At 61.7% G+C, this 24,424-nt stretch overlaps 1 protein-coding gene across 7 annotated transcripts in view; it reads right to left on the bottom strand.

The window, feature by feature from the left end:
• SBF1 (SET binding factor 1) overlaps positions 1–24,424 on the bottom strand; it is a 92,206-nt gene that overhangs the window by 2,275 nt on the left and 65,507 nt on the right. The window contains exons 7-42 of one of the 7 annotated variants that reach the window (XM_064441363.1): positions 23,808–23,940; positions 22,357–22,465; positions 21,385–21,498; positions 20,306–20,383; positions 19,620–19,733; positions 17,407–17,535; positions 17,111–17,209; positions 16,272–16,476; positions 15,782–15,894; positions 15,127–15,276; positions 14,920–14,988; positions 14,198–14,356; positions 13,735–13,994; positions 13,292–13,464; positions 12,997–13,070; positions 12,689–12,884; positions 12,117–12,244; positions 10,798–10,973; positions 10,128–10,205; positions 8,458–8,597; positions 6,961–7,168; positions 6,609–6,805; positions 6,366–6,503; positions 5,225–5,317; positions 4,837–4,914; positions 4,031–4,215; positions 3,754–3,930; positions 3,000–3,101; positions 2,732–2,917; positions 2,465–2,591; positions 2,248–2,378; positions 1,284–1,517; positions 960–1,070; positions 539–750; positions 250–337; positions 7–138 (exon numbers count right to left, since the gene is read on the bottom strand). In XM_064441363.1, coding sequence (XP_064297433.1) covers positions 7–138; positions 250–337; positions 539–750; positions 960–1,070; positions 1,284–1,517; positions 2,248–2,378; positions 2,465–2,591; positions 2,732–2,917; positions 3,000–3,101; positions 3,754–3,930; positions 4,031–4,215; positions 4,837–4,914; positions 5,225–5,317; positions 6,366–6,503; positions 6,609–6,805; positions 6,961–7,168; positions 8,458–8,597; positions 10,128–10,205; positions 10,798–10,973; positions 12,117–12,244; positions 12,689–12,884; positions 12,997–13,070; positions 13,292–13,464; positions 13,735–13,994; positions 14,198–14,356; positions 14,920–14,988; positions 15,127–15,276; positions 15,782–15,894; positions 16,272–16,476; positions 17,111–17,209; positions 17,407–17,535; positions 19,620–19,733; positions 20,306–20,383; positions 21,385–21,498; positions 22,357–22,465; positions 23,808–23,940 — 5,096 coding nt within the window. The remainder of the gene's footprint in view (positions 1–6; positions 139–249; positions 338–538; positions 751–959; positions 1,071–1,283; positions 1,518–2,247; positions 2,379–2,464; positions 2,592–2,731; positions 2,918–2,999; positions 3,102–3,753; positions 3,931–4,030; positions 4,216–4,836; positions 4,915–5,224; positions 5,318–6,365; positions 6,504–6,608; positions 6,806–6,960; positions 7,169–8,457; positions 8,598–10,127; positions 10,206–10,797; positions 10,974–12,116; positions 12,245–12,688; positions 12,885–12,996; positions 13,071–13,291; positions 13,465–13,734; positions 13,995–14,197; positions 14,357–14,919; positions 14,989–15,126; positions 15,277–15,781; positions 15,895–16,271; positions 16,477–17,110; positions 17,210–17,406; positions 17,536–19,619; positions 19,734–20,305; positions 20,384–21,384; positions 21,499–22,356; positions 22,466–23,807; positions 23,941–24,424) is intronic. The other 6 variants (XM_064441381.1, XM_064441389.1, XM_064441372.1 and 3 more) reach the window with 6 other exon arrangements.

The raw sequence follows: 24,424 nt of genomic DNA, 5'->3' as shown, positions 1-24,424 counted from the left end.
ACTCACATCGAAGAAGGCTTTCTCGTCCACCGTCTTGGGGGCCCCCATGGTGGGGGTTCCTGGGGTGATGGACTCCACCTCGGCCAGGTCAATAACCCCTTTGCACTCCGTGTCCATCCGGCTGTCGTAGTACCGCAGCTGCAGGGAGAGGTCCCGCACGCGTCAGAGCTCGCGGGAGGGAAGGACAGACGGACGGAGGGACCGACCCTGGGGCCCACCCGCCCCTCGCCCTGCCCTGCCCCTCACTACCTGATGTTTGGTTTTATCCAGCACGAACCAGCGAGGCTTCCACGGTTTCATGAAGGCTCCTTTCTTGTACAGCGACCCCTCGTAGGACCTGCAGGAGCCAGGCAGCGCGTCAGGGCGGGAAGGAGCGAGCGGCTGAGGGGCACCTCGGTCTGTGGCACCCCAGCATCAGCGGGGAGGGGAAGCGGCCGGGGTCCACGCTCTGCAGAACCCCCATGCCTTCCCTCCTTCCAGAGAGGGATCCCCCTCCCAACACCACCGCAGCCCCCGCCGCCCCGAGCCCCCCGCCTGCCTGTTCTCGCTCTCGGACATCTGGAACTGGCTGTAGAGCGTGCTGGTGCTCTTGCGGCCGCCCTGCTTCCCGCTGGAGGGGGTGGAGGTGCTGCTGGTGTCGCTGTCCAGGCTGAGGTTGAGGGTAGAGCCCACCCCACTCTCCTGCAGGTAGACACCCAGCGAGCGGCGGTGGTGGGAGAGGCCGGAGGACATCAGCAGGGAGCTGGGGGTCTGTGGGGAGCAGAGGGTGCGACGTGAGGGGGAGGATGGCCCCGTGCCCCTCGGGCACACCCAGCCCGGGGGCTGAGCGCCAGCACCCCTCCTCAGCCCCAGGCTGCAGGAGCAAACACCCGCTCTGCTCGGGGCACCCATGGGCAAAGCTGAACCCCCCCCTTCACCCCCTCCCCAGACACCGGCACCCGTCACAGCCGCCAGCCTACCCGGCTGCCCTCCTGCCGCGCCTCGGTGCGCTGGGAAGCTTTGACCTTGTCCCACATGTCCTTCCAGCGCTCTGGGACCTGCCCCAGCTCCATCTCCAGGTTGTGCAGCTCCTGCGGGGGGATTCAGGCATCAGCCCAGGAGGGGACAAGAGCCCTGGGACCACCGTCCCTGTCCCGGTGCCTCAGTCGACTCCAACCCTGCCACAACCCTGTCCCACTGTGTGCATGGGGCAGCGTCCCACCCCTGGGGACACCACGGGGAGCCCAGGCCAGGGCCAAACGCAGAAGCAACGTGTGGACGATGCCGCCGCCAGCCGCGCTCACCTCCAGCAGTTTGGAGATGGCGTCGGGCTCCACGTGGCTCCGGTTGTCGTAGCACGGCCAGATGATCTTGCGCTTCGTCTGGGGGGCACTGGTGTCCTGCCGATCCGCCTCCTCCACGTGCTCCGGCTGCCCCTGCGTCAGCTCCCAGTCATAGGAGGGGCCCTCAGAAAGCGTCTCCTCCGTGTAGTAGTCCCAGACCTTCAGGTTGGAAATGTTGCTGTACGGCCTCAGCACCTGCGGAAGAAGCAGGGTTGTGCTCAGGAAGAGCAGCAGCGTCCAGGCAGGACGCGTCCCTGGCCATGCTGCAGGGACGATCTGTCCAGGCGGGAAGTCAGTCCCTCCACAAGGAGCTTTCCCTAAGGGCGATGCTTTCTGACCGCGAACAAGAGGCAGCTGAGGGTGGAAGGCTGTGGGCTGGTCAGGAAAAGGCAATGCTGGGCCAGAGGAAGGCAGAGCTGCTCCCAGCTTTGGCCAAGATGGAGCCCAGACCGAACGAGAGCTCTGGGCAGCTCGGCCGCAGCCTGCCCGCATCGGCAGAGCGCCGACCTGCTGAGGCCGCGCACCAGGAACAGCCGCTTTCTCTCCCTGAGGAAGGTCGTTCCCAGCTTGTGGTGGTGAAGAGCCCAAAAGGAGACCCTGACAGCTCCAGCTCAGGCTCTCCCCTCTGCCCCAGCCCTCTGCAGCCTCCCCTATGCCCCCCCGACTCCTCTGCAGGGGCACGGCTCTCAGGGGCCTGACCCTGCTCGTGCCCCCCGAGGCGGCAGGCACCCTCCCCAGGGCCCTGGTGCCGCAGCCAGGCAAAACCATTCAGGTGGGCTAATGCCGTGGAACAAGGGGCTGCTCGCTCGGCTCCATGGGGGCGAGGAGACCGCGGGGTGCCCTGGAAAGCCCCGTCCGAGCCCTCTGCGGCGCGTGGGGGCTCGGGTTCGGCTGGGTTGAGCCAGGGCAGGAGAACAGCTCTCACCTCCCCATCCTCAGGGGCATACATGTAGTTGAAGAAGATGGGGGCTTTCTTGTTCAGCCGGTCGATGTAATCCCAGATGGACTTGTAGACCTGCTGGCTCTTCCGCTCACCCTTCTCCTCGTAAAGGAGGCCTGCGGAGAAGAGAGGAGGGAAGGGGCATTATTTGGGGCAAGGCACTGGGCCACCATCCGCTGTGGGCCCCACACACTACCCTCACCCAGCTCGATGCGCTCGTAGTCGGAGTCCAGCAGGAACGTCCGGAAACGGTTGGAAACGTAGTGGTAGCTGAGAAACTTCAGGTAGTACTGGCTGAACTCGAACTCCATGGGGAACTGCAGGTGGATCTGCAGGGAACCGCGCGCGTGAGACCTCCCAGGACCCACAGACTGCAGGCCGGCTCTGGACTTGTCCCCCGCCGCACCAGCCCCGGAGCTCGGGGAGCCCCGGGGGTGCAGAGCCGGCAGCCGGCGCGCTCGGAGCTCACCTGATGTACGCAGTCCAGGAACTGCAGGAAGATGGGGGCAAAACCGCTGCTCTGGCCAGCCAGGGTCTGGGCCCCGCGGTGGCTGAAGCGGTGCCCGAAGGAGAGCCATTCCTTCTCCACGAGCAGGCGGAAGCCCTCCAGCGTCCGGTAGTAGGGGTCCGAGAGCAGCTGCACCAAGGAGACCACCTGCAGGGACACGGGGGCTCGAGATGCTCGCGGGGAGACGGCCACGGGCAGCCGTCGCGTTCGGCTGCTGTAGGGCTCCTACCTGCGTGGTGATGTCCCAGCCGTCCTCCAGGCTGACCAGCACAGAGGAGCCCGTGTCCAGGAGCTCCACCACCAACACCGAAATCTGCAGGATCTTGTGGATCTGCCAACATCACAGCCAAGAGTTACGAGGGTGCAGGAAACTCATCTGCTGGACGCTGCGCAAAGCGACCCTTTCTCCTGGAAGCGGGTGAGCCGAACGAAGCAGAGCTTGGGGGTTACGCAGGGCCACGACGCACGACCCCCGTGGTCGGACACTGCGCAGCACCCTTTGTCCGCAACAGCAAGGCCACGGGGGCAGAACCACCACACCACGAGCAGAGCCGTGGGTCCCTCACTCTCTCCAGCAGCCAGAGGGTCCAGCCCTGCAGCAGCCCCGCAGCGGGACCACCTGGGTCACCCCAGCTCCTGCAGGCACTGCCTTGTGCCAACCCCTTTACAGCGTCCTGCTGTCCTGCAGGTCCTGCTGTCCTGCAGGTCCTGCCCTGCTTCCCCAGCTGGCAGCTGGCCCAGACACTCGCAGCTCTCACGGCCAGCACCACCGAGCAGTAGTCTGGACTATTTTATCGCTGTTCCTCATACCAACCTTGCTGCCTTAGTGTCCCCCACTCTGTACCACAGCACAGGAGAGCATCCTGCACCCCCCATTCTCACTTTGCCAGGAGGTAAGAGCACACGTCCTTGAGCGACAGCCAACAGCAAAGGCTTCTAAGGGGACGGAGCAGGGCCCCTCCGGGCTTTGGGTGACAACTGACCTGGGACAGCCACTCGGACTCCTCCAGGGACCGCAAGTAGGGGATGCTGGGGTCAGTGGACGGGACGCCAGGCACGCAGGCCTTCATCAGCTTCTTGAAGCTGGCCTTCACCTGCCGCACGTCGAACACCTCGATGGGAACCACCTCCCAGTGCTGCAGCGGGTCTGGTTTCACCCCCTGAGGGAGGAGAGCATCAGCGCCATCCTGAGGTGCCCCGAGCAGACGCTCCACCGCCCTTGTCCCCCCCGAGGGGGCCGTTGCCAAGCGCTGGGGTTACCTTCAGCTGTGACTTGTCCCCGATGATGTAGAGCGAGGCGCGGTGCTGGCGCAGAAAGCTGGCCTCCGAGGGCGTGCCGTTGTGCTGGGCACCCAGCAGGTCCTTCCCAGCCAGGCGTAACCCAATATCCACGTTCAGGCCGTAGCTGCTCATGCGCCCGCTGGCTCGGATGCTGCCCCACTTGCCTGCAAGACAGCTGGTCGTCAGGGTGGGGGTCCCCGGCTGGCCCGTGGGCTGCGCTGGCGTCTGCATCCCCCCCCAGCTGGGCTGGCGCGGGGGCGAGCAGCTCGCCACGAAAGCGGCGGCTGAGCTGCTGTCACCCTGCAGCCCAGCACCCTGGGAGCACATGCCGGGAAGGTGCTGGGAACCAGGTTTGCTTTTGCTCCTTCCTCCTCGCTGGGTGCTGTAGGATCTCCTGCCTGGTGAATACGGAGACCAACCCCGGCAGCTCTGCGTCCCATCACCCACGCAGCCGCACCACGCTCCTGCCCCAGCACCTGCACCGCCAGGACCCCTTCCCCGCCAGCCAGACCCCGTCCCTGCCACCACCACCCAAGCACCAGCAGGTGTGCAAGGAGCCTAAAGCAAACCTGAGAGGACGTTGCAGGATCAGCCAGGGACAGGCCTGGTACTTACCGCTGGCACCGCGAGCTGGACCAAGCCAGCGACATGCTCAGTGGAGGCGTTAGTGGGCTGAGGTGGGTGTTACTGGGACATTAGTCATGTGAAGGGTGGGAGTGTGTGTGGAGGGGTCAGTCGGTCAGGTTAGCACCCGGGTGGTGGTTAGGTGGCCGGCAGTACCGTACCTCGGGGCGTCTCACGGCCCTTCGCCGACACACACTTGGGGGTGGAGAGAGTGATGACCCTAGCTCTGTGACCGAGCCCTGAGAGCACAGGACGAAAGCAACCTCAGCGAGGGCACCGGGGTGAGGCGGACCCACGTTCTCGCTGGGTGGATGCGGGCTGGGCGGGATGAGGCGCCCGGGGACCCGGACGGAGCGACTGGAGCGATGGGTGGGATGAATGAGGTGGCTCTGGGGTGCTGCAGCAGGTCCCTCCCTCCCTCCCTGCAGCTGCCCCACGGCAGAGAGCTCGGGGGGAGCAAAGGGGAAGCGTCTACTCTACAACAGCTGCCCCGAGCCAGGGGGCCTTCGCGAGGCCCCCACGAGGCAGCGTTCACTCGCACGTCCTCACCTCCGCGGCTAATAGTACCGGGCCCATCGTCCTTCCCTCCCATCACCTGCTTCATGAGCGATCCCAGCTTAGGCTGTCTCTTGTCGGAGAAATCTGTAGCACCAACAAAACGTCAGCTCTCGGCCTCGCTGTGCTGCTGCAGAGGGGCCCTCCCGCCTTGCCTCCCCACAACTGCTCGGGAGGGAGGGGAAGGGGCCAGAGAGAGAAAGCGGCGGCAAGCAGGAGCACCCGGGGCCGGGGCCAGGAGGCCAGCATGCGGGAAACACCTTCCAGCTGGAGCCGCGGTGAAAAGGCGCCTGGCGCAGCAGTGCAAGTGGGGGCTCAACCCTCCCGCAGCTCTGCCCCGGCCCCAGGTGCTTCGCACCGTGGGGGGATCACCCCGGCACTGCTGCAGCCCGGCAGCCCCCCACTCTGCGGCTCCCTCGCCACCACGCCAGGTCTCTCCTCTGCCCCCCTACCACTGCTCTGACCCTCCCTCCTTCAGCCGTGGCTCCAGGCATGTCCCCCCGCACCAGGGGAGAGGCCTTGGAGGGGCTTTCGACAGCCCCTCTCCTTCCCAGGCTTCAGAGAGCCCCTGGCTGGGATCCCCCACGGCCCCTCTGGCCCCCAGTCACCTCTGCAGCAATGATGGGGTGGAATGGCTGGGACAGAGGATGAATGACACCAAAGCGTGGCGGGGCAGCGATGGGCAGCTCTGCCCCGGCAGGGAAGGGCAGGTTGCTCGGAGAGCAGGGGAGGCAGAGACTTACCGAGGCTTCCCGCAACAGACCCCGAGCACCGCCGCCTGCTGCGCTGGGGTGCAGACGGTGCCGAGATCTCAGCTGGTGAGGTCTGTCCCCACCCGGTCCTCAGCGAGCACCCAGATGCGAGCACAGTTTGGGGCTCACAGGTCCAGGGCCGCTGGGTTTCACAAAACCTGTCCCCACCCCCAGCCACGGAGGCCCAGCCAGCACTGGGCGCTCTGGAGAGCGCGCTGGGAAGGCTCTGCTGCCTCCTCTGATGCGGGAGGCCGGGGAGAGCAGATCACCTGGCTGCCCAGGCTCTGTACGGACAGCACGACCCACAGCGGGGGCCCCCACACACAGGAGCACGAGCCCTCCTGCATCCCGGCTGCGCTGCAGCCCGTGACCGAGCTCCTCACCTGAGCTGCTCATGTGCGCCGAGGTGAAGCCGCTGAGCGTGTTGCGCCCGCTGGCGTCGGCGTAGTGCGGCATGGAGTTGATCACGGCCTGCAGGTACTTCTCCTGCTCCAAACTGGTGGAGTCCGTCTGTGAGGGGCCTAGGAGGAGAGGCACGAGCGTCACCGCTCCGGCACGAGACCCAAGGAGGGGTCTGCAGCCCACTGCCGGCGTGGGCGCTGCCGAGGGGCGGAGGGGACGGGCACCTGCGGTGGGGGCGTTCTGGGACTTGAAGAGGCCCACGACGCCCTTGCCGTGCAGCCCCCCCGAGCGCAGCAGCACGGCCTTGGTGCGGGAGTTTCGCCAGCACACCACGGGGAAGCGGTTCTGGCGGTAGCAGCGGGAGATCCGCTGGATCGTGTTGTCCTGGATGCTCTGTGGCACGATGAGCAGCCCAGGGTAGCTGCAGGAGAGAGCGGAGGCTCTGCAGAGCCCAGCGGGGCACAGCACGAGCCCTTACCTCCCCCCTCCCAGCTCCCACAAAGCAGGACAGACCCCCGCTGCCCTCTCCTGACCCTGCAGACCCCCGCCCTCAGCCGCGGCCCCGCTGAGGCTCACCTCCGGCAAATGGCGTACATGCGGTTCACGGTGGAGATGCGGAAGGGCTCGTTCTTGGAGCGGGTGAGGCTGCTGCTGAGGGTGCCCAGCCCCATCCGCTGGTAGTCGCGGCAGCAGGCTCGCTCCACCAGGTGGTTGATGGTCATCTTGTCCGAAGGTTTGATGGTGGTGGTGGGGGTCAAAGTGCTTCTGTCCATCTCTTCGGACACTGTGGAGACAAAGGGGGGGTCTGGGTCCGTCCTCGGCACAGACACGGCATCCCACGAGCAGCTGGTGATGGCTGGAGGCATCTCCCAGCCCAGCAGAGACAGGGCAGGGCAGGAGCTCCTTCACACCACCTTCACCTGACACGGGAGAGCTCAGCTGCCCCATCCAAAGGGCTGGGCTCTGGGCTTTGGGGTGAGAGCCTTTACTTGTGAGGTTAAAAGCACAAAGAAAAATCAGCTGCCTGGGTACAGGCATTAGAGCAGATTTCTTCGGTGCTTTCTCATCGCTCGATACCACTGGAAGATGAGGAACAGCCCAACACAGATCTACCCAGAGCTGCTCCACCACACTGGTCTCATCTCTTCCCTCAGAGGAGAGCAGTCTCCTGGGAGAGGGAGGCAACACGGATGAGACCTCAGCTCCAGTGAGGCTTTCAGCCCGCAACACTTCCACCCAGGCAAAATCACTGTCAGGTGGACACAACCCTTGGTGGCTGCCCTCCACAGGCGGCTTTCCCAGCGCTCCTAATGCATTTCCTAATGCCAGAACTGGAGGACAACGATGGATCTCAAAGGCATCTCTTGTGGGCCTGAACGCAGCCAGTGTTTTTGCTAATAACTTAAATGACGGACACAGGGGAGGCTTGTAACATGTGTGGCAGACCTGGAGCTGAAAAGCGCTGCAAACAAACTGGGGAGCAAACAAAAGGAGCAGAATCCAAAGTATCTCGGTGAACAGAAGGAAAGATCCAAAATCAGCCACGTCCAGTCTGCTGGAGCAGCCACACACACGGCAGGAGGGACTGGTCCCTGCAGACACTGCTCCCCACTGAAACCCTAAATCCCATCCGCCACGTCTTCCCTGACAGGCCTTCCCACCTGGGAAGGTTGTAATCTTCAATGCAGAGGACTCCTGTCCCTTCCAGTCCTTTGTAACTCTCAAACCAGCCAAGCTCTTCTCATGCCTAACCTAACCTGCCCCGCTGCAGCTTAAATATGCGACTTTTCATCTGAGGAGCTGAGGCCACAGACCAAAGAGCTCCCTCCTCTCCGCAGGGCTCGCTAGGTATTGGAATTATGTTGAGTTGCTGACTGGCCACCCCCAGAGAGCTGGCAGCCCGTCGAGAACTGGGAGAGGCGACCACGGTGGCAATCCTCTGCACCAGGGAAGCTCCCACGCCTGCTCCCCCGCAGAGTGACGGCCGAGACCTCTCCCAGCTGGAAGACGCTCCTGCTGCAGCAAACGTCCCGCTCCCCACAGCCTCCCTTCCCTGCTCAGAGCGCTCCCAACCTGAGATGTCATCCTCGATGTCCTCTGGGAAGTGCTGGCTGCTCCGCTGCTCCCACGTGGGCGGCGTGTATTTCTTTCTTGTCACGTTCTGGCGGCCAATTGTTTTCTTGGCATTTTTCACCAGGTTTTTGGAGAGTGTCCTGGAACCAGAGAAGAGGTTGAGGCCAGCTGACACCGCCTCCCACACGTGCACGACCACAGCCCAGCGCGGCCAGAAGAGCAGCCCCTGAAGGGTTAGAGACACCAACACTCAGTGACACCGAGAGCAAAGCAGAGACAGGAGCGTCCCTCACCACCGGCTACAGGTGCGGGGTCAAAGTCACTGTCACCACAGGAGAGGAGACGTCACCTCCGAGCTCCCCGGCAGGGAGGAGCCGATTCGCAGCCGTAGGAGGGCACCGAGCCAGAGGCAGAGCCTACAGCACCTGCCTTCCCCTGGGGGGGACCTGGGTGCCCAGGGAGGCTGGACGGGGCAGCCAGGCAGAGCAGGTGCCCCAGCCTCCTGACCCGAGGGGATGCCGGCCGTGTCCCGGGCTCTAACGCCACCGCCTCCACATGGGAGCATCCACAGGCAGCCACCTGGCTCGTCCCCGGCAGAGGTGGGCTCCAGCTCACGGCAGGGGCCAGGGGATCCACCGCAGGGGTGTTGCCAGCCCGGACAGAGGGCTGCTCTCCCTGGGCAGAGGGGAGGCAGCTTGCAGAAGGTGACCTGCTTGATGCCAGGTAAGGGACAGGGAGAGCGTGGCTGGGCTCGGCCACTCCCAAGGGCAGCCCGGGAAAAGCAGGGCAGGGAGACCTTCCAGGACCCGTGGGTGATTAGGCTGCATGGTCAGGGCAGGCTCTGCACGACAGAGCTCCAGAAGGCAGGAATTCCTGCCCACACGCAGCACCTCGTGCTCATCACCGCCTCGGTGAGCCCTTGGGCTCAAAGGGGAACAAATGAAGGAGATGTGGGACATATATCAGCCAGGAAAGGGGCCGTGTCCAACCCTGTTATCCCCAACCAAGGACAACAGCTACACTGATGCAAAGACTTCTAGAAATTCACCTTTACCAGGACAGGGGCCAAAGTGATACTAGGAGGCGCCTTGTTTTGCTTTGCAAAGCAGACGGTGAGGGAATCCAACTGCTCCCTACATCTACCAAGGAAGGGAAAGCCTTAGGACCGAGGAATAACGCTGCCCTGGGAACAAATGCTCAGGTAGGGAGGCCAGGAGCGGGAGGGTTTTCTAACCGGAGGAACAAGATCTGCAGATAGTGTGGGCCACTGGAAGCAGACTTGGAGGAAGGTGACAAAGCACATCTCGCAAGTTCAGACAGACTTCTGAGACTGTGCGCAGGCCCGGAGCTGGGCCCGGCAGCTCTAGAGGTCTCTGGAGGTTAGTGGTACAGGCACAGCTCCCTCAGCATGTCCTGGGATTGACCAGGGTGCCATGGAGCACCGGGATGACCAACTGAGCGCCTTTGGAGGCCACGGTGCTGCCACGGTGAGAGCGCGCACCCCAAACCTGAACGTCAGAGCGGCAGCCTGGAAAAGGGCATTCCCCAAGTGACAAGCCCACAGCCCAGCTCGCATGCAGAGCAGGTGAGAAGAAACCCTGGGAGCAGTGAAGGCTGCAGCCTGAGCCAATGCCACCTCGCAAGCTCCCGCCCAGGTGAAGGCATCTTACGTGGTTGAATGGCCAAGGTGCCCAAGGGACATGACCCCCACTGTCAGGCCCTGGAACATATCGGTCACCTGCTGGGAGCTGAGTCACAAACACACGGGAGAGATGCTTAGACTCCAGGGCACACCAAGCGCGAACACAGCAGCAACCAGACCCCAGCGCTACAGCATTGCTTAACCTAGCCACCGAGCGCAGGAGCAGGGCTGGCCGCAGGTCAGCACCACGCACAGAGCTTTGCCGCCGCCCCGTAGCGCTCCCCGTCCTCCGGCACAGCAGAGGCTGCTCTCTTGTGCCCACTGGAACCTCTCCCATGAGACGCCTCCTGGGGGCTTGCGCTGTTTTGGCCTGGGCCACGGGGCAGGGAATGCCACTGAAGCGAACAGCCTGCTTCCCAAGTTTGACCGGTCCTCGGCGTGGGGTTAGGAGGCCGCTGCCGGACGTGCAGCACGCCCCCTCCCAAAGACAAATGGAGATCATGCGCAAGGAGAGGTCTGAGCAGGCTCGGCTCAGGAACCCTGACCTCCAGCTCAGGAGCCTGTGCCCCAGCTTTTCTCAGGTGACCCCTGCTCAGCGGCTCTCTGCTGGGTGGGCTGGAGGAGGGAGAGGAGAAGCCCTGCAGTGCCTGAAAGGGTCAAGCGCATCCCACGTGCTGTTCTCCCCATGGCACGGGTACCTGAGCGAGGGGTTCTTCTCCTTGGCCTTGGGCTGCATGGCTTGCTTGGGTGACTGGCCCACGGTGAAGGCGAAGGTGCCACGCACGTGCTGAGGGTAGCGCAGTTTGTGTAGGTGCTTCCTGAAGACCTCAGCGCTGTCTGAGGCCACCTCCTCATCGAAGGCAATCCTCAGCAACTGCAGGAACAGCAGAGAGCAGGCTGACGGCTCCGTCACGGTGTGTTCCGCACAGGGGACTGGGAAGGGCTCTTCCCACAGCACAGGGCAGAGCTCAGGTCCCGCTCAGGAGCTGGGACTGCAACAGGCACAGGCCAGGCTGCCCGGTCCGTCGCTCTGTCCCACACTCCTTCCTCCCGGAGACGGCTCCGTGCCCGGCACTGCTGCTCCTGTGATGTCCCCAGTGCCCCGCCACTGCGGCTCTGAGCATGCAGGACGGGCAGGAAGGAGCAGCTCTCCCTCCAGCACTGCTCTACCTTCACAAGCCTCTCAAAGATGTAAAATACTGAATAACTGCTCACATTGTGACATCTCTCCCTGCTGCGTTTCTCTCCCCAGAACCTGCTACAAGGTTTTGCAGAACCACCTCCCAGGGCGCTGCGTGGGGATGTCTCACACCTTCTCAGGGCTCCAGCAGATACTGCAGCAGTTGGAAAGGAGCCCCCAGGTAATGAGCAATAAGTTGTCCTGCATACAACAGGACTGCAACTGGAGCACCTCTCCTGCGAGGACAGTCTGGAAGAGCTGGGAGAAGAGAAGGCTCCGGGAAGACCTTATAGCAGCCTTCCAGTATTTAAATGGTGCCTACAGGAGGGATGGGGAGAGACTCTAGCAGGGAGTGTAGTGATAGGACATGGGGTAATAGTTTTAAACTGAAAGAGGGTAGATTTAGTTTAGATATAAGGAAGAAATTCTTCACTCTGAGGGTGTTGAGGCACTGGAAGAGGTTACCCAGAGAAACTGTGGATGCCCCATCCCTGGAAGTGTTCAAGGCCAGGTTGGACGGGGCTTTGATCAACCCAGTCTAGTGGGAAGTGTCCCTGCCCATGGCAGTGGGGTTGGAACTGGATGATCTTTAAGGTCCCTTCCAACCCAAACCATTCTCTGACTCTGTGGACCACAGCCTCCTTCTTCCTCTGCAAGGGGGCCTCCAGCTCCATCCCTCCAGGTGCACTGTCACCTAAAACTACCCGCGAACCATGTCAGGCTGGGAGCGAGTGCCTCGTCCCAAGGGATGGTGCCAGCCATGGCCACGCGCCTGCGGGGTCTCGCCAGCTACGTGCCCCTCAGCTGAGGCAGTGCAACACAAAGGAGCAGCCTCACCTGGAATGTGCACGAGCGCAGCTGCAAGCCCTCCTGGATGAAACGATCCACCGTGGTGTCGACATTGATCTTCTTCTCTTTGGTCAGTGAGGCGATGGGGAAGGATCGGATCACCACCTGCTCCCCCACTGGGCACAAGCATGGGAACAGGTTAGCCACATCCCAGTGCCTCAGCCCACCACGAGGCCAGGCCACACTGGACCACCCTTGGTAGCCAGCACCAGAGACCCCCGTAGGATAAGGCAGCCAGAAACAAGATAGACATACTACAGCCAGCTCATGGCGGCGTGTAGATGATGAGTAGGATGGGCATGAGTAATTTATCATCTACCAAAGGTGGAGAGCAAGAGCAACCACCCCTTTTGTAGCACTGGGAGCAAGCCCCAAGCTTGTGGCACTTGCAGCAACCCCCAGCAAGGCCCAGTGCTGGCTGGTTGCTCACCCAAGGCAACCACTGGAGGCCCTTATCATCAGCTCCTGCAGCAAGACGAGCTCCAGGAGAGCTACCAGCCACCTCCTCCCTGGGCGCTGCCAGTCCCTGAAGACAGATGTGGTGCACACGAGGCCCTTACCCAGCGGGTCCGTGGGAGTGCCTTTGAAGATGATGCGGTAAGTGGTGAGGAAAATGGCTCCTTCTGCGGGGAGGAGAGGTGGACCACCAATATTCCCTCCAGCAGCTTCTTTCCGTCCATCAGGCATGAGGTACACACGGAGCCCCTCCATCACACACTCCTCGCCCACCAACAGGTTGGGGCGCAGCAGCTTTGGCTACAGCGGTGTACAATAGGAAGCTCAGGCCCATGTAGACTGAGGAAGGGGACTTGATAGCCCCACACAGCACCAGAACCTCCCCCCACACTGCAGCGGGCCAGGTCCCTACCTTCTGGATGGCAGGAAGCCTCTTGCTCTCTCTGTGCACGGCATCCAGTGTCTCTATGTGCATCTGCACAATATCTGTGGACAAACATGAAGTTGGAGACTGCAAGCAAAGCCCTGCCCTAGACACCACCCATCGGGCTGCCAACCCGCCCTGTAGCACTGAGCATGCCTTCTCTCGGCCTCCCCACTGCTTCTTGCAGAACCATCTCTTGAGCAGGCCCCTGAGCTGGTCTGGAAGAATCCCCAGTGAGATCACGGGGCCACCCATTCCCCAGCACCGCTGCAACACGTATTACCAGGGATCATGACATGCAGCCCCTTGAGGTGCTCGTTGGTGACTCCACTCTCCGTGCAGACTTTGTCCACAAAGCGGTTGATGAATCGCACCACGTAGTTGGCCACGTCGGAACTCTCTGCATCCTCAAATCCACTTTCTGTGTCATAGCTCTCAGCCACGCTGCCAGCGATGCTGCCGTAACAGGAGTAGGGAAGAGTTAACCCAGACCACCTCTCTCTTCTGCTGTAACCCATGCCAGGCAGAGCCCAAGGGAGCTTCCACTCCTGATATGAACGCAGGAGAGCTTCCACTCTTGATATGAGACACCCTGGGGCACTACAACCTGCCTCAATCCTGACGGCAGCTGAATGACCCAGATGCCCCAGGAACGGCACCAAGGAGCTCCCACCCCCCAGTTCAGGTTGCCCTGGTGGCCCTGCAGCACGGTCCAGCCCCGCTTACCTGTTGGTGACGAAGCTGTTGCTGACACTCTCCACGTCCCCCAGCCCAGAGCTGCGTAGCAGGCGGTTCTTGCTGGTGTCGAGAGGCAGCAGCAGGTAGCTCATGCGGTTGGCGTAGTGGATGGCCTGGCTAAAAACAGTGCTCTCCTCCTTCTGGATCAGCTCCTGCTGTTTCTCTCGGCTCATGGTGGGCCAGAGCCTCAGCTGCTCCGATGCTATCTCCAGGGCAGACTTGGCTTCCTGTGGCTCCTCTGTGCTCTCCTGAAGGAGTTGGAAGATGTCAGTCGTCTGCATGGGCAGGAGACCTGCCAGCGCCCACCCCACTGCTCCCACAGGAGTCTCCCAGAACCAGGATGCAGTCCCTCAGGCTGGTTCAGCAACCTTCTCAGCCCGTGGACCTTCGGGGAGAGCTGCTTCTGCGCAGCGGCTCTCCAGGGACACTGGCACCATTGTCACCTCCTCACCTCATCCGTGTGGTTCTCCTCGTTGTTGTCCAGGTACAAGGCTCGGATGTGGTTCTGCACATCGCAGTAGAACATAGCCTCCCAGAACTGGATGTTGGTCCACACCACGTGCTCCTGCACACAGCTGTAGGCAAACTGCGTGATGCCCGGGCTCAGTTTCTGAGGAAGCAGAAGGTGGAAGAGAGTTTCATACAAACACAGCCTTCGTGCCAAGCTCTCCTCTCCAGGTAAGCCCCGCTCTAGCCTGTTGCTGGGAAAGGCATCACACCCTTGGGCTGGCAGGAGGGACACTTGCATCACAGCTCCTCCGAGCATTCCTTGCAAACTCTTCTCACGCTTGCCCAGCACCCACTCACAGCCCCACAGGGCCTCATGCCACCGATGCTTTATGGCAGCCAGAATTCTACATCAGCCCAGCTTGACCGACAGATCAAGCTGGCACTTCAGAGCAGCACCCTAGTTTCTGAGCACCCTTCCCACAGGTGTTCCTGCCATCCTGAGAGCCTCAGGCTCAGAGACCGGCGCAGCCAGCCTGGCCAACCTTGTGAGCGGTTGGGAGCTCCTGAACAGGACCCTCTTCTATTCTGAGAAGCACCATGGGGACAACCTGCCCTCAGCACGGCTGCAGCGCCGGCTCTCAGTCCTTCAGCCTGCCAGCCTCTGTGGCCTCCAAGGAGTTCTGAGTCTGCGAGGGCTGTACACGGGGTACTGCAAATACTCACTCTGCAGAAAGCGGTGACCAGTGGCAAGAGAGCGGCTGCAATCCCATGCTCGTCCATGGCAGTGCAGTCCTGGGGAAAAGAGCAGAGGTTACAAGAGGATTCACTGCAAGACCCTCAGACCTACCCCAGTCCCTGCATCATGCTGTCTCCCCACAAAAGGAGACAAGCTCCTTCCTAAGAGACGCGCTCTCCCCAGCCCTCTCCTACCTGCAAACAGCAGTTCATCATGCGGATTATGAAATCAAACTGCTGGTGATCCAGCACCGCCCGGTTCTGCTGCACATGCAGGTTCAGCTCCTGGGTCAGGCAGTGCCTGGCTGCTCGGCCCTTCATGGCACGCAGCACAGCAGGGAACAACTGCAGAGGAAAGAAGAAGTCACAGTGTAGAAAGACGGGGCCCAGCAGAGCTCAGACGGTGAGTTCAAGGGCAGCCCACAATGAGGAGGTGCAGGAGGGGCTTCACATTCTGACTGTGCTGGCTGACACCAGGGTGTTTACAGGCAGCTCCTCCGCACTCAGACATGGGGGCAAACCAGAGCAAAACCCCACATCTGGCCAGCCGGATCACAGCCCTGGTGGGGGAGGACCCCAACCTTGTTATCTCCATGGGACAGACCCTGGTGGGCACTGGGAGATGCAGAAGCAGTGCTAAGCTGATGCAGTGGAGTGATCAACCAAAAGCCCAGGGGCACGACAAGGAGGAAGGGTGTTGAGAGAACGTGTGAGCATATGGGACCAGAGCTGACCAGCAAAGGTCTGGTCATGGGCAGGGAATGTCCCCCCCAGCCTGCCACGGAGGAGAGGCAGAGCAACCCCCCCTCTCCTCCCCTCAACTACTGGCTCCTCAAAGAGCCACTCTCACCTTTTTGGCTTCTAACATCTTGTTCTCAAAGACGTAGGAGATGCAGTTCCTGACCACCTCCAGGCGACGGGCGCTGTTGGCCAGGGCATTGCCGTTGCGCTCCATGATGGCAGCTGGGGAAGAGAGAGTCGCCTGTTAGTTCAACCAGGGCAGGGCTTTCACCCCTGGGTGGGGGGAAATGGGTGACCCCTCCCCTGCTCCGCGTGGGCAGGGCTCTAGGCTCTAAGAGCTCATGATGGAGAAACACCACAGGGTCTTCAGCCGTCCCCTCGTGCTGGCTGATAGACGCCAGGGAGCTCTAAGCAGCCCAAAGGGCAGAAGCTAAGGGGGACGGTGCTGCTGCTTCTCCAAGACAGCAGCACTACCCATGTTTTGCTCACGTGGGACCCTCGGATGTGCCGTAGTGTGAAAATCAGCCAGCTACACCACGGTAAAGCTCCTCCTGAGCAGGGTTTCTCACTGCAGGGAAAGGCCCCCTGCACACACGTACCCATGGGGGGTCCCGATGGCACCATGCATTTCTTCTCTGCCTTCACAGCCGGAGGAGCCGTCTGCAGCTTGGCAGTGGCCTGGTCGATGATCCACTGCACTGTCCCCTCATCCAAACGGGGAAAAGGCTTCTGGTGGAGGCGCAGGTGACAGCCTTCCGTGGGCTTCTGCACCTTGTGCATGGTCACTGCGGGGTACGGGTTCTCCTGGCACAGCAGAGAGAGATTCTTTTCAGGCACACAGCCATCACACACCTCCTCTAGGACAGGAGCCACAGCGAAGCATCCTTCAGCAACCTCTGCTGCTCCGAGGCCAAACACTCTCCCAGCTGGTATCTACAGCCCCCAGAAACCTGCAGCCCTGAGGCAGGCTGTCTGGGCAGCCGTGCCGGCACGCTCTGCTCCCAGGAGCCGCAAGGGCAGCTCGTTTTGGCCCTGAGCAGAGCAACGAGCAAAGCACCATCCAGAAGCTCTGTCAGGAGACATGTGAGGGCCCCACAGGCGCTGCTCTGCTTTCTGAAGACCTTTGCTGGCCTGCCCTGGATCGGACCACAAGTGCAGCGGCTACCCTGGAGAAAAGGCAGGGAGTGCCTGACGCCCAGGCCACCTGAAACCGAGGAATCCCACTCCTGCGAGCAGCCAGACACTTCTGGGCCCATCAGCCAGTGCCCTACCACACCTGACAGAGCAGGGTGGGACAGGATCAGGCACTGCGAGCATCACTTCCAGCAAGAGCTTACGGAGGGAGGACAGGCTGACCGCGACTCCGACCCGGGCTCTCCCTGCCCCATACCCTCCTCTGACCAGGTTCCCCCTCCTGTGCCAAGCCTCCAGGACTCACGTTTTTGTAAAGTTTCTCTGCCAGCTCCTTGATGTGCCGCAGTATTTTCTGCTTGTTCCCCTCTTCTGCACGCATGCGCTTCACTTCATAAGCCACAAGCTGGGAGAACAAGAGATGGGTGAGAGGAGCAGCTGCCTGCTAGGCAGGATCCAGCCACCGTTCCCATACGCCCGCTCCATCCCCCAGCGCAACGCTGCAGCCGGGGCGTCACGGCAGATCCCCGGCTCGGTCCCTCGAGGGGCAGGGACACGTGGGACAGCCGGGCAGGGGGGTGCTGCTCCCAAACTGCCGCTTACCTCATCAAACAGGTCGATCGAGCGGTACGGGGCCCCCCGCTCGGTCACGAAGCCAGCGAATGCCATGCCCTCCAGCACCTTGGTGAGGAAGTCATCCTCCATCAGCCCCCTCTGCCCAAGGAAGGCTGCCTGGAAGAGGGGAGAGTGCGCGCTGTCAGCAGCGCTGTCCAGGCATCAGTCATCCCGGCCGACGCTGTTGCCGCAGCGAAGGACAGGCGCCCGTGGGGCAGTAGGACCATGCCACCTCCTTCGCCGTCCCACACGGGCGCGGGGACAGGGTTTGCACAGAAACCCGTGCCTCTGGCCCGCAGCAGCGCGAGGCGCATTTGCAGCAGGACGTGCTGGTGGCAAGCGAAGAGCACCAGCATCAGCGCCGGTGTGCACCCCGGGGAAAGCAGGGGCACAGCGGCCGCAGGCTCCTTCTGGCAGCTGTGATGAGGACCTCATCCTGAACGCTTGTTCACCCCACCTCTTCCCCAAACGTGGCTTTGAAGGAGCCTCTCACCAGCGCCACAGAAGGAGCCCAAAGCACCAGGTTTCCTGTGTCTGCAGAAAGCCCTTAGGACTCTCCCCTTGGCAGATGAGCGTGGGAGCTCATCCCACCCGAGAATCGCCGGCTGTGGCACACCACGTGCCTTCAGGAGCAGCCGGCTGGGAACAGCTTTTGCTCCTCCAAACACCCTCGCCCGCTCGCTGCACACTGACTCACTGAGTGGGGCAGGACGAGGGTGCTACGGCAGGGACCCCTCACCCACAGCGGACCTCCGGACCGCTGTGCCACCTACGCTCGCCCTCCTCACCGCTCCGCGGAGGAGCTGGACCAGCCCCTTCCCAGGGGAAGGGACCGAGAGGCGCGGAGCTCGGTGCTGGAGCCACGGGCACTGCACCTGAACGCAGGCTGCTGAGCCCCGTGGCCCTAAACCCGCTGCGAGAGAGGCACAGATGTTGCTGTGACCAAAGCAGCTAAATAAGTGAAACTCAGGCTACTTCATACTGTCGCTGTGCAGAATGATTTTATGAAATGGAAGTTCATTACACTTTATTCATTTTATAGCAGTTGTATGAAAGGGCGTTTTCTCATGTTTACTGCACATTTATGATTTTATAGAACTACTGAATATGGACGGGGATCTCTACTGAGCATAAAAATATAGCTCAAAACCCTTATGAACACGCTGCTGACTCCGAATGTCAGAGACCAGAGCACATTTTACAGCGCAGAGCAGCACTGGCGATGCACGAGCCCAGGGCACGCACGGCACATGCTTGCTCACGTGCGCTCTCCTGGCACGCTTTTGCGGGTACGAGGTGTGGCCCCCTGGACCTCGGGGCGGCCTGGGCAGAGCGGGAAGGTGCAGGCAGCAGCAGGGCTCCTGCCTGCCTGTCCGCAGCGACCTCGAGCATGCAGCAGGGAGGGCACAGCTGCAGCGGGGCTGCAGGATGCATGACATGGCTGCGCCGAGCTGCAACGCTCGAGTCCCTCTGCTCTCGGTCACCATCCATTGCCTTCTCCTGCATTAGGTCTCCGTCATGGATGACCAAACCCTTCAAGCTTTTCCCTGCTCTCCCTGCCCTGCCAGCCTTCCTGGTACAGCTAACACTCCAGAAGCGCTGGGGAAGGCAGGCCCTGCCTCCTTCCTCTCCCCAGATCTTAAGAAAATCCCCAGCTCCAAGCCAGGACGTGAGGGACACCTTCTGTGAGCCCCAAAGGCTGCTTGGCACCAGGCACACGGGACGCCAGCTGCAGCACATCTGCCCACACTGGCATAAACAGGGAAGCGCTATCTGACCCCCAGGACCTTGGGATAGTCAAGGACAAACAAGGGATGCAGGTGGACCCAGGAATGATGTAGGAGAGGTCACTTATGGAGACACAGAACTGTCTTCTAGATGCAGCTGTACTTGTGCAAACCTCTTCAAAGAACAACTCATCCCAGCCTCTGCCCAACCCACCTGGAAAAGAGTTTGAAGAAAATAATTCTGCCGCGTGGAGAGGAGGCCGTAGAGCAGAGGGAGCCGAGCCACTGCAGAAACACGCTCCCTGCCCTCCCTCGCTGGCCAGGCCCCAGAGGCTTCCTCCCTTCCCCATCACCCCGCTCCCAGCAGCAGCTCCTTCCCTCTCCGGGCGCTGCCTCCCCTGCTGAGCCCAGAGCCAGGCTGGCGGACCCGGCGGCCAGCGGTGCCTGCCAGCCCCTGCACGCGTGTGCCCTCACCTTGTGGAATCGGATGACCGGCTCGGGATGGATGCGGATGATGTGCAGACACCAGCGATAGCCCTGAAGCAGCTGTGCAAACAAGCGGAGGAAGACGGCACGGATCTCCTTATCCTGCGAAGAGGGAAGGACAGCGTGGTCACAGCGTGGTCAGGCAGAGGGTGCAGGCGAGCCAGCACGCAGGGACAGGAGTTTACACCCAGCACAGAGGCGAGGGGTTCAAACCACGTGTCAGGGTCAGCGTCTGCTGAGCAGGGCAGGAAACTCAGCACGGATTCCAGGGTAAAAGGGACACGGCAGACTGGATTCACTGTTCTGCCCCCACCTCACTTCACAGCATCCCCGACGCTGCACACAGAGGAAAGGGAGCTCCCTCAGCCCCAGGGTTTGCTGAAGTGCCCAAACGTTTGGCATCTGGCTCCAGCCCCTGCTCCAGCACGGCAGCAAGCCTGGCAGCCCCCGTCCATGGGCCAGCTACTGAAACAGCACCGCTGGCTTCCAGGCCATGGCTTGGAGCTGTGGCCTCAGTGTCCTGGCAGTTTTGTGCTTTGCCTCTTAACCTCAGCAACACCAAGATGGAGACAGGCCTGAAATCGTGCCTGTCCACTCCATGCCCAAGAAATGGGGTGCCCAGCAGGGATAGCAGTCTCACAGGAGGGGTCCCCCTTCCTCCCCGCTCCACTCACCTGCATTTTGAGAGAAGAGGCAGAAATTGTTGAAGGGGGGAATGCAAGATCTGCCACCTCCAGCTCTGGGTCCAAGACCTGCACAGACAGAATCACAGAATGACAGAATGGCAGGGGCTCGGAGGGACCTCTGGAGCTCATCCCGTCCCACCCCTGCTGGAGCAGGCACCCCCAGAGCAGGGGCACAGGGCCACGTCCAGGCGGGGGGTGAATGTCTCCAGGGAAGGGACCCCACGGCCTCTCTGGGCAGCCTGTGCCCCTGCTCTGGCACCCGCACAGGGAAGGGGTTTGTCCTCATGTTCAGGGGGAACTTCCCGTGTTCCAGCTTGTGCCCGTGGCCTCTTGGCCTGGCGTTGGGCACCGCTGGAAAGAGCCCAGCCCCATCCCCCTGACACCCGCCCTTCAGATATTTCTAAGTATTGACAAGTCAAGGCACAAAGCATGCTCAGCACTGGCCCAGGGGGATCTCTACCTTCACAGCCGGAAAAAGCGAAGCATCATTCCCCAGAGACCCAACAGCACCCACAGAAAAGGTCTGAGGGGCTTGGAAACAAACCTACAGGGCTTGAACCACCAGGTGTCAGAAAATACTGTGTTGTGCAAGAGAAGCCTCAAGGCCTGACCCTTCCTCGTGAACCCCTGTGCAGACCCCGGGGATGGCTCGGAGGGCAGTGGGGAAGGGGGAGCCTCTCCAGCCACGGTCGAGGAGCAGAAGCTGAGGCGTGCAGTATTTGCCTGGCGCGGCCGTCCTGGGCACACTCTCGCATGGCCGGCGGTCTCCGGGAACACGCAAGCGGCCAGAAGAGCTTCAGGGCTGCAGCTGCTTCCTGCCCACAGGCTGGGAGCCAGCGCCTGATTCCCAGAAACCTTTGGCAGGAGAACCCCCCTCCGGCACTGCCACGCACCAGAGGCCATCAGGATCAGGAAAGGTCTCCTGTGACACGGTCAGCAGGACCCCGAGATATGGACCTCTGCTCTCAGAGGAGTCCCTGCTGCTCCATCCCCAGCTCCCCTTGGAAATGTGCACCACTCCCGAGGCGCTCGCACCCTGCGGACGGGGGAAAGGCTGCAGCACTCACCATGGAGAGGGCTTCCTGGGTCTGCTGGAGCAGAGGTTCAGGGAGCAGGGAGATATGTACACACTCGGGGACATTCACTGTCCCTCCGTCCAGGTCTGCGATAACGACATCCAGCTGGAAGTGGAAGGGCAGGCATGAGACAAGGCCAGGCTTTCCAAGACCCTCCCCACCACCTCCCTCTGGGTGACGGAGAGCTAGCAAGGGGGTAAGCCCAGCCCAGGAGGGGGGCTTGGGAACAGTGTCTGTCTCCTCTCCATCTTCTGCGAGCACTCTAGCCCTCAGCAGCTATTTCCTCTTATCCATTGTCACCAAACCCAAGCATTTGCCAATATGCAAGCTACAAAGCTTGTGTATCATCACTCCCTGCAACAAAGGTGGCAGGGCGAGGACAGCCTGGCAGGAGAGGGACGCAGCTTTGCTCAGCAGGCACCTGCTGTGACTGTGGCATCAGACTCCTCGACACCCTGTCAGCCTGGCTGAGGCGTCACACGCTGGCCCCGGCCCAGCATTGAGGCCATCCTGCTTAACCAGAGCGGCACGCTGCAGTTTGCTCAGAAGGCTGCACGAAAGCTTGTTTCAGTTTAGATCAGACTCATTATGCTTTGATTTAATTCAGTTTCTGAACTGAAGCCTGAAGTGCCAACACAGCCTCTCTGCCCAGCAGTGCCAGCTGAGTTTCAAGATCAAATCCTCGGCTAACCCCAGCCGTCGGTGTGCAGGCTCTGCAGCCCACAGCCCCGATGTCGCGTGGCCCAGCCAGCCCCGCTTGGCTTGTGCGGCACGGCTGGATCGCAGCCCGGGCTGGCCAGCCTGAACAAGCAGAGCCTGTGCGAGCCGGCGTGGTCAGCCTGCTGCCCTGAGCACCCTCAGGACAACGTTTGCTGCTATCTGAGACTGCTGGCACACGACCCCTGCTTCTTCCTTGGACCGCTTCTGCTCCCGGCACAAGGGACGGGGTACACGGCATCTCACCAGCTCCTGCGTCTCCGACTGGAAGATGGAGTGGACTCCGATAATGAAGGGTGTTGGCGTGCTCAGTACCTCAAGGAGCTGTGCAGGCAAGATGGGCACATACGTGAAACTGCAACCAAAAAAAGAGCATCACTGCAGCCAGTCGAGCCCTGCTCTCTGCGCAAGCACCGTCCTCGACACCAGCTGACCAGCCCCACCTCTGGAGGTTGTGGGGCGACTACGTCCCCCGGAAGGCAGGCTTCCCCCCGGCACCCCCAGCCCTTCAGACAGTACGTGCCCTATGTACTACGTACGTGCAGCCTACAGCTGCGCAAGCTTTCTGAAGGCTCGTGGACACTGACCATGATCACTCTCTGGCCCTGGAGTTATGATCTAAGTCTGACCAAGGGAAAGGTTTCCAGCAGAGCAATTTAACTCCCAAAGAAAGCTTTCTTTAGAATACAAATAGCCTTTCTGCAGCCTGGGGGTATGGCAGGCCAGCGTGGAAACAGTGCGACAGGAGCTGGCAGCAACAATGGCCTGTCTATCTCAACTGTCCTGCTTGGGAGATGTGCAAACAGCCCCAGTGGCGGCCAGTCTGCGAGCCAGCATCCCCTTCCCTGGCCGGGCCCCGCGGGTCAACAGCACCACCGGCTCCCCGGGGCTGGGGCGAGCGGGGTGCCAGCCATCCCGCAGGAGTCACCGCGGCGGCCTGGCCACCACCACCGGCACCTTAACAAAAGCCCTATGTGCGCATGCCCCTTTCGAGGGAGGGCAGAATTTGCACCTCTGCTTTCTGGAAGCTTCTCAGTGTCCAGCCCTGCCCCCACCCCATTCAGCAAGACCTTGTGCCCAGGGCTGGGACTGCCAGCAGAAATGGTGCACTGGCACTCTGTCCTCTGCGTGGGCTGCAAAGCAGCTGAGAGAAGGGAAAGGGGTCGGCTTCTGGAGAGATAAGCACTGCTGGCCTCTCCTATGTGCACCACGGGGTGCTCACGCACCGCCGGGCCACATCCCCCAGCCTGAGGGGCTTGCTTCCCTCTGTCAAGGGTTGCCACGGCTAGGAATAGTGCATGCCAGCAGCTCCCGGAGCTACAGACACTGCTGGTAATGCCTCGTTCCCTGCTTCCAGTGTGAGAGCCCCAGTCTTGCCCTACAGAGGAGGAAGGCAGGGGTGGAAGGTCCACACCCCTTCACTGCTGTGCGCTCACTCTGGAATTACGTTGCTGTACAAAGGCTTCAGGAAGGGGGCTTTCAGCACATCCGAGACCCGTGGGCATTCACCCGCCCCTTTGCCAGCCCAAAACACAGCTAGTTACCATTAACAGTAGCTAAGGAACCAGGAGGAAGCGAGGGCATGAGGCACGGGGAGGCCGGACAGCAGCATGGGCTCGGCAGGCGGCTGCACCCTCGCTGGCCCTAGGCTGCTGTCGGAGCACTGAGGGGCTCGAGGAGCGGTGGGGTTCCCTCACCTGTACTTGAGGGGGAACATAAGTGCGAGAAGAGCCCGGCAGGCGTCGGTCAGCCTCTGGTAACTGCTGGAGAGAAACAGGATCTTGTGCTCAGTAAGGGCTGCACAGAAGAGGTACAGCACGTTGGTGATACCTGGGGAGAGAAGGAGAAGAGCGCTCAGAAATGAGGGTTCCCCTCTCACACCCCACCAGAGACCACTAAACCCCACCTGAGCTGGACCCCACCTCCACGATCTGCACAACAGATGAGTTCAACATACTCCCAAAAAGCCACTCTGGGTCACCCGGGTATGTGCTCCCCCAGGGGAAGCCCCTCTTCCGAGAGATGCTCAGCAGCTCTGCCGAGCTGCCAGTGTCCTTTAATCGGAGGCACAAGGCTAACGGCAGCACCCCTCCGGGCACCCGTTCCTGCCACCCAGGCCGTTTCTCACGAGATCTGGCCACACATCTGCACCCCAGCCGGGGAGAGCTGCCAGTCTCCTGCCCTCCTGGGAACAGGAAGGCAGAGCGGGGCCGAGAAGGGCTCAGTCTGGGGTGGCTGCAGCTGGAAGAGAGCCCTGAGCCAACAAGCCAGGCTCAGGAGTGCGGTGGGAAGCAACGTGCAGGGAACTCCAGCC

This window comes from Phalacrocorax carbo, chromosome 1 (assembly GCF_963921805.1).
Source record: "Phalacrocorax carbo chromosome 1, bPhaCar2.1, whole genome shotgun sequence".
Taxonomy (NCBI): domain Eukaryota; kingdom Metazoa; phylum Chordata; class Aves; order Suliformes; family Phalacrocoracidae; genus Phalacrocorax; species Phalacrocorax carbo.
Note: the sequence above shows the minus strand (reverse complement) of the source record. Positions and strands in the feature narration are given on the sequence as shown.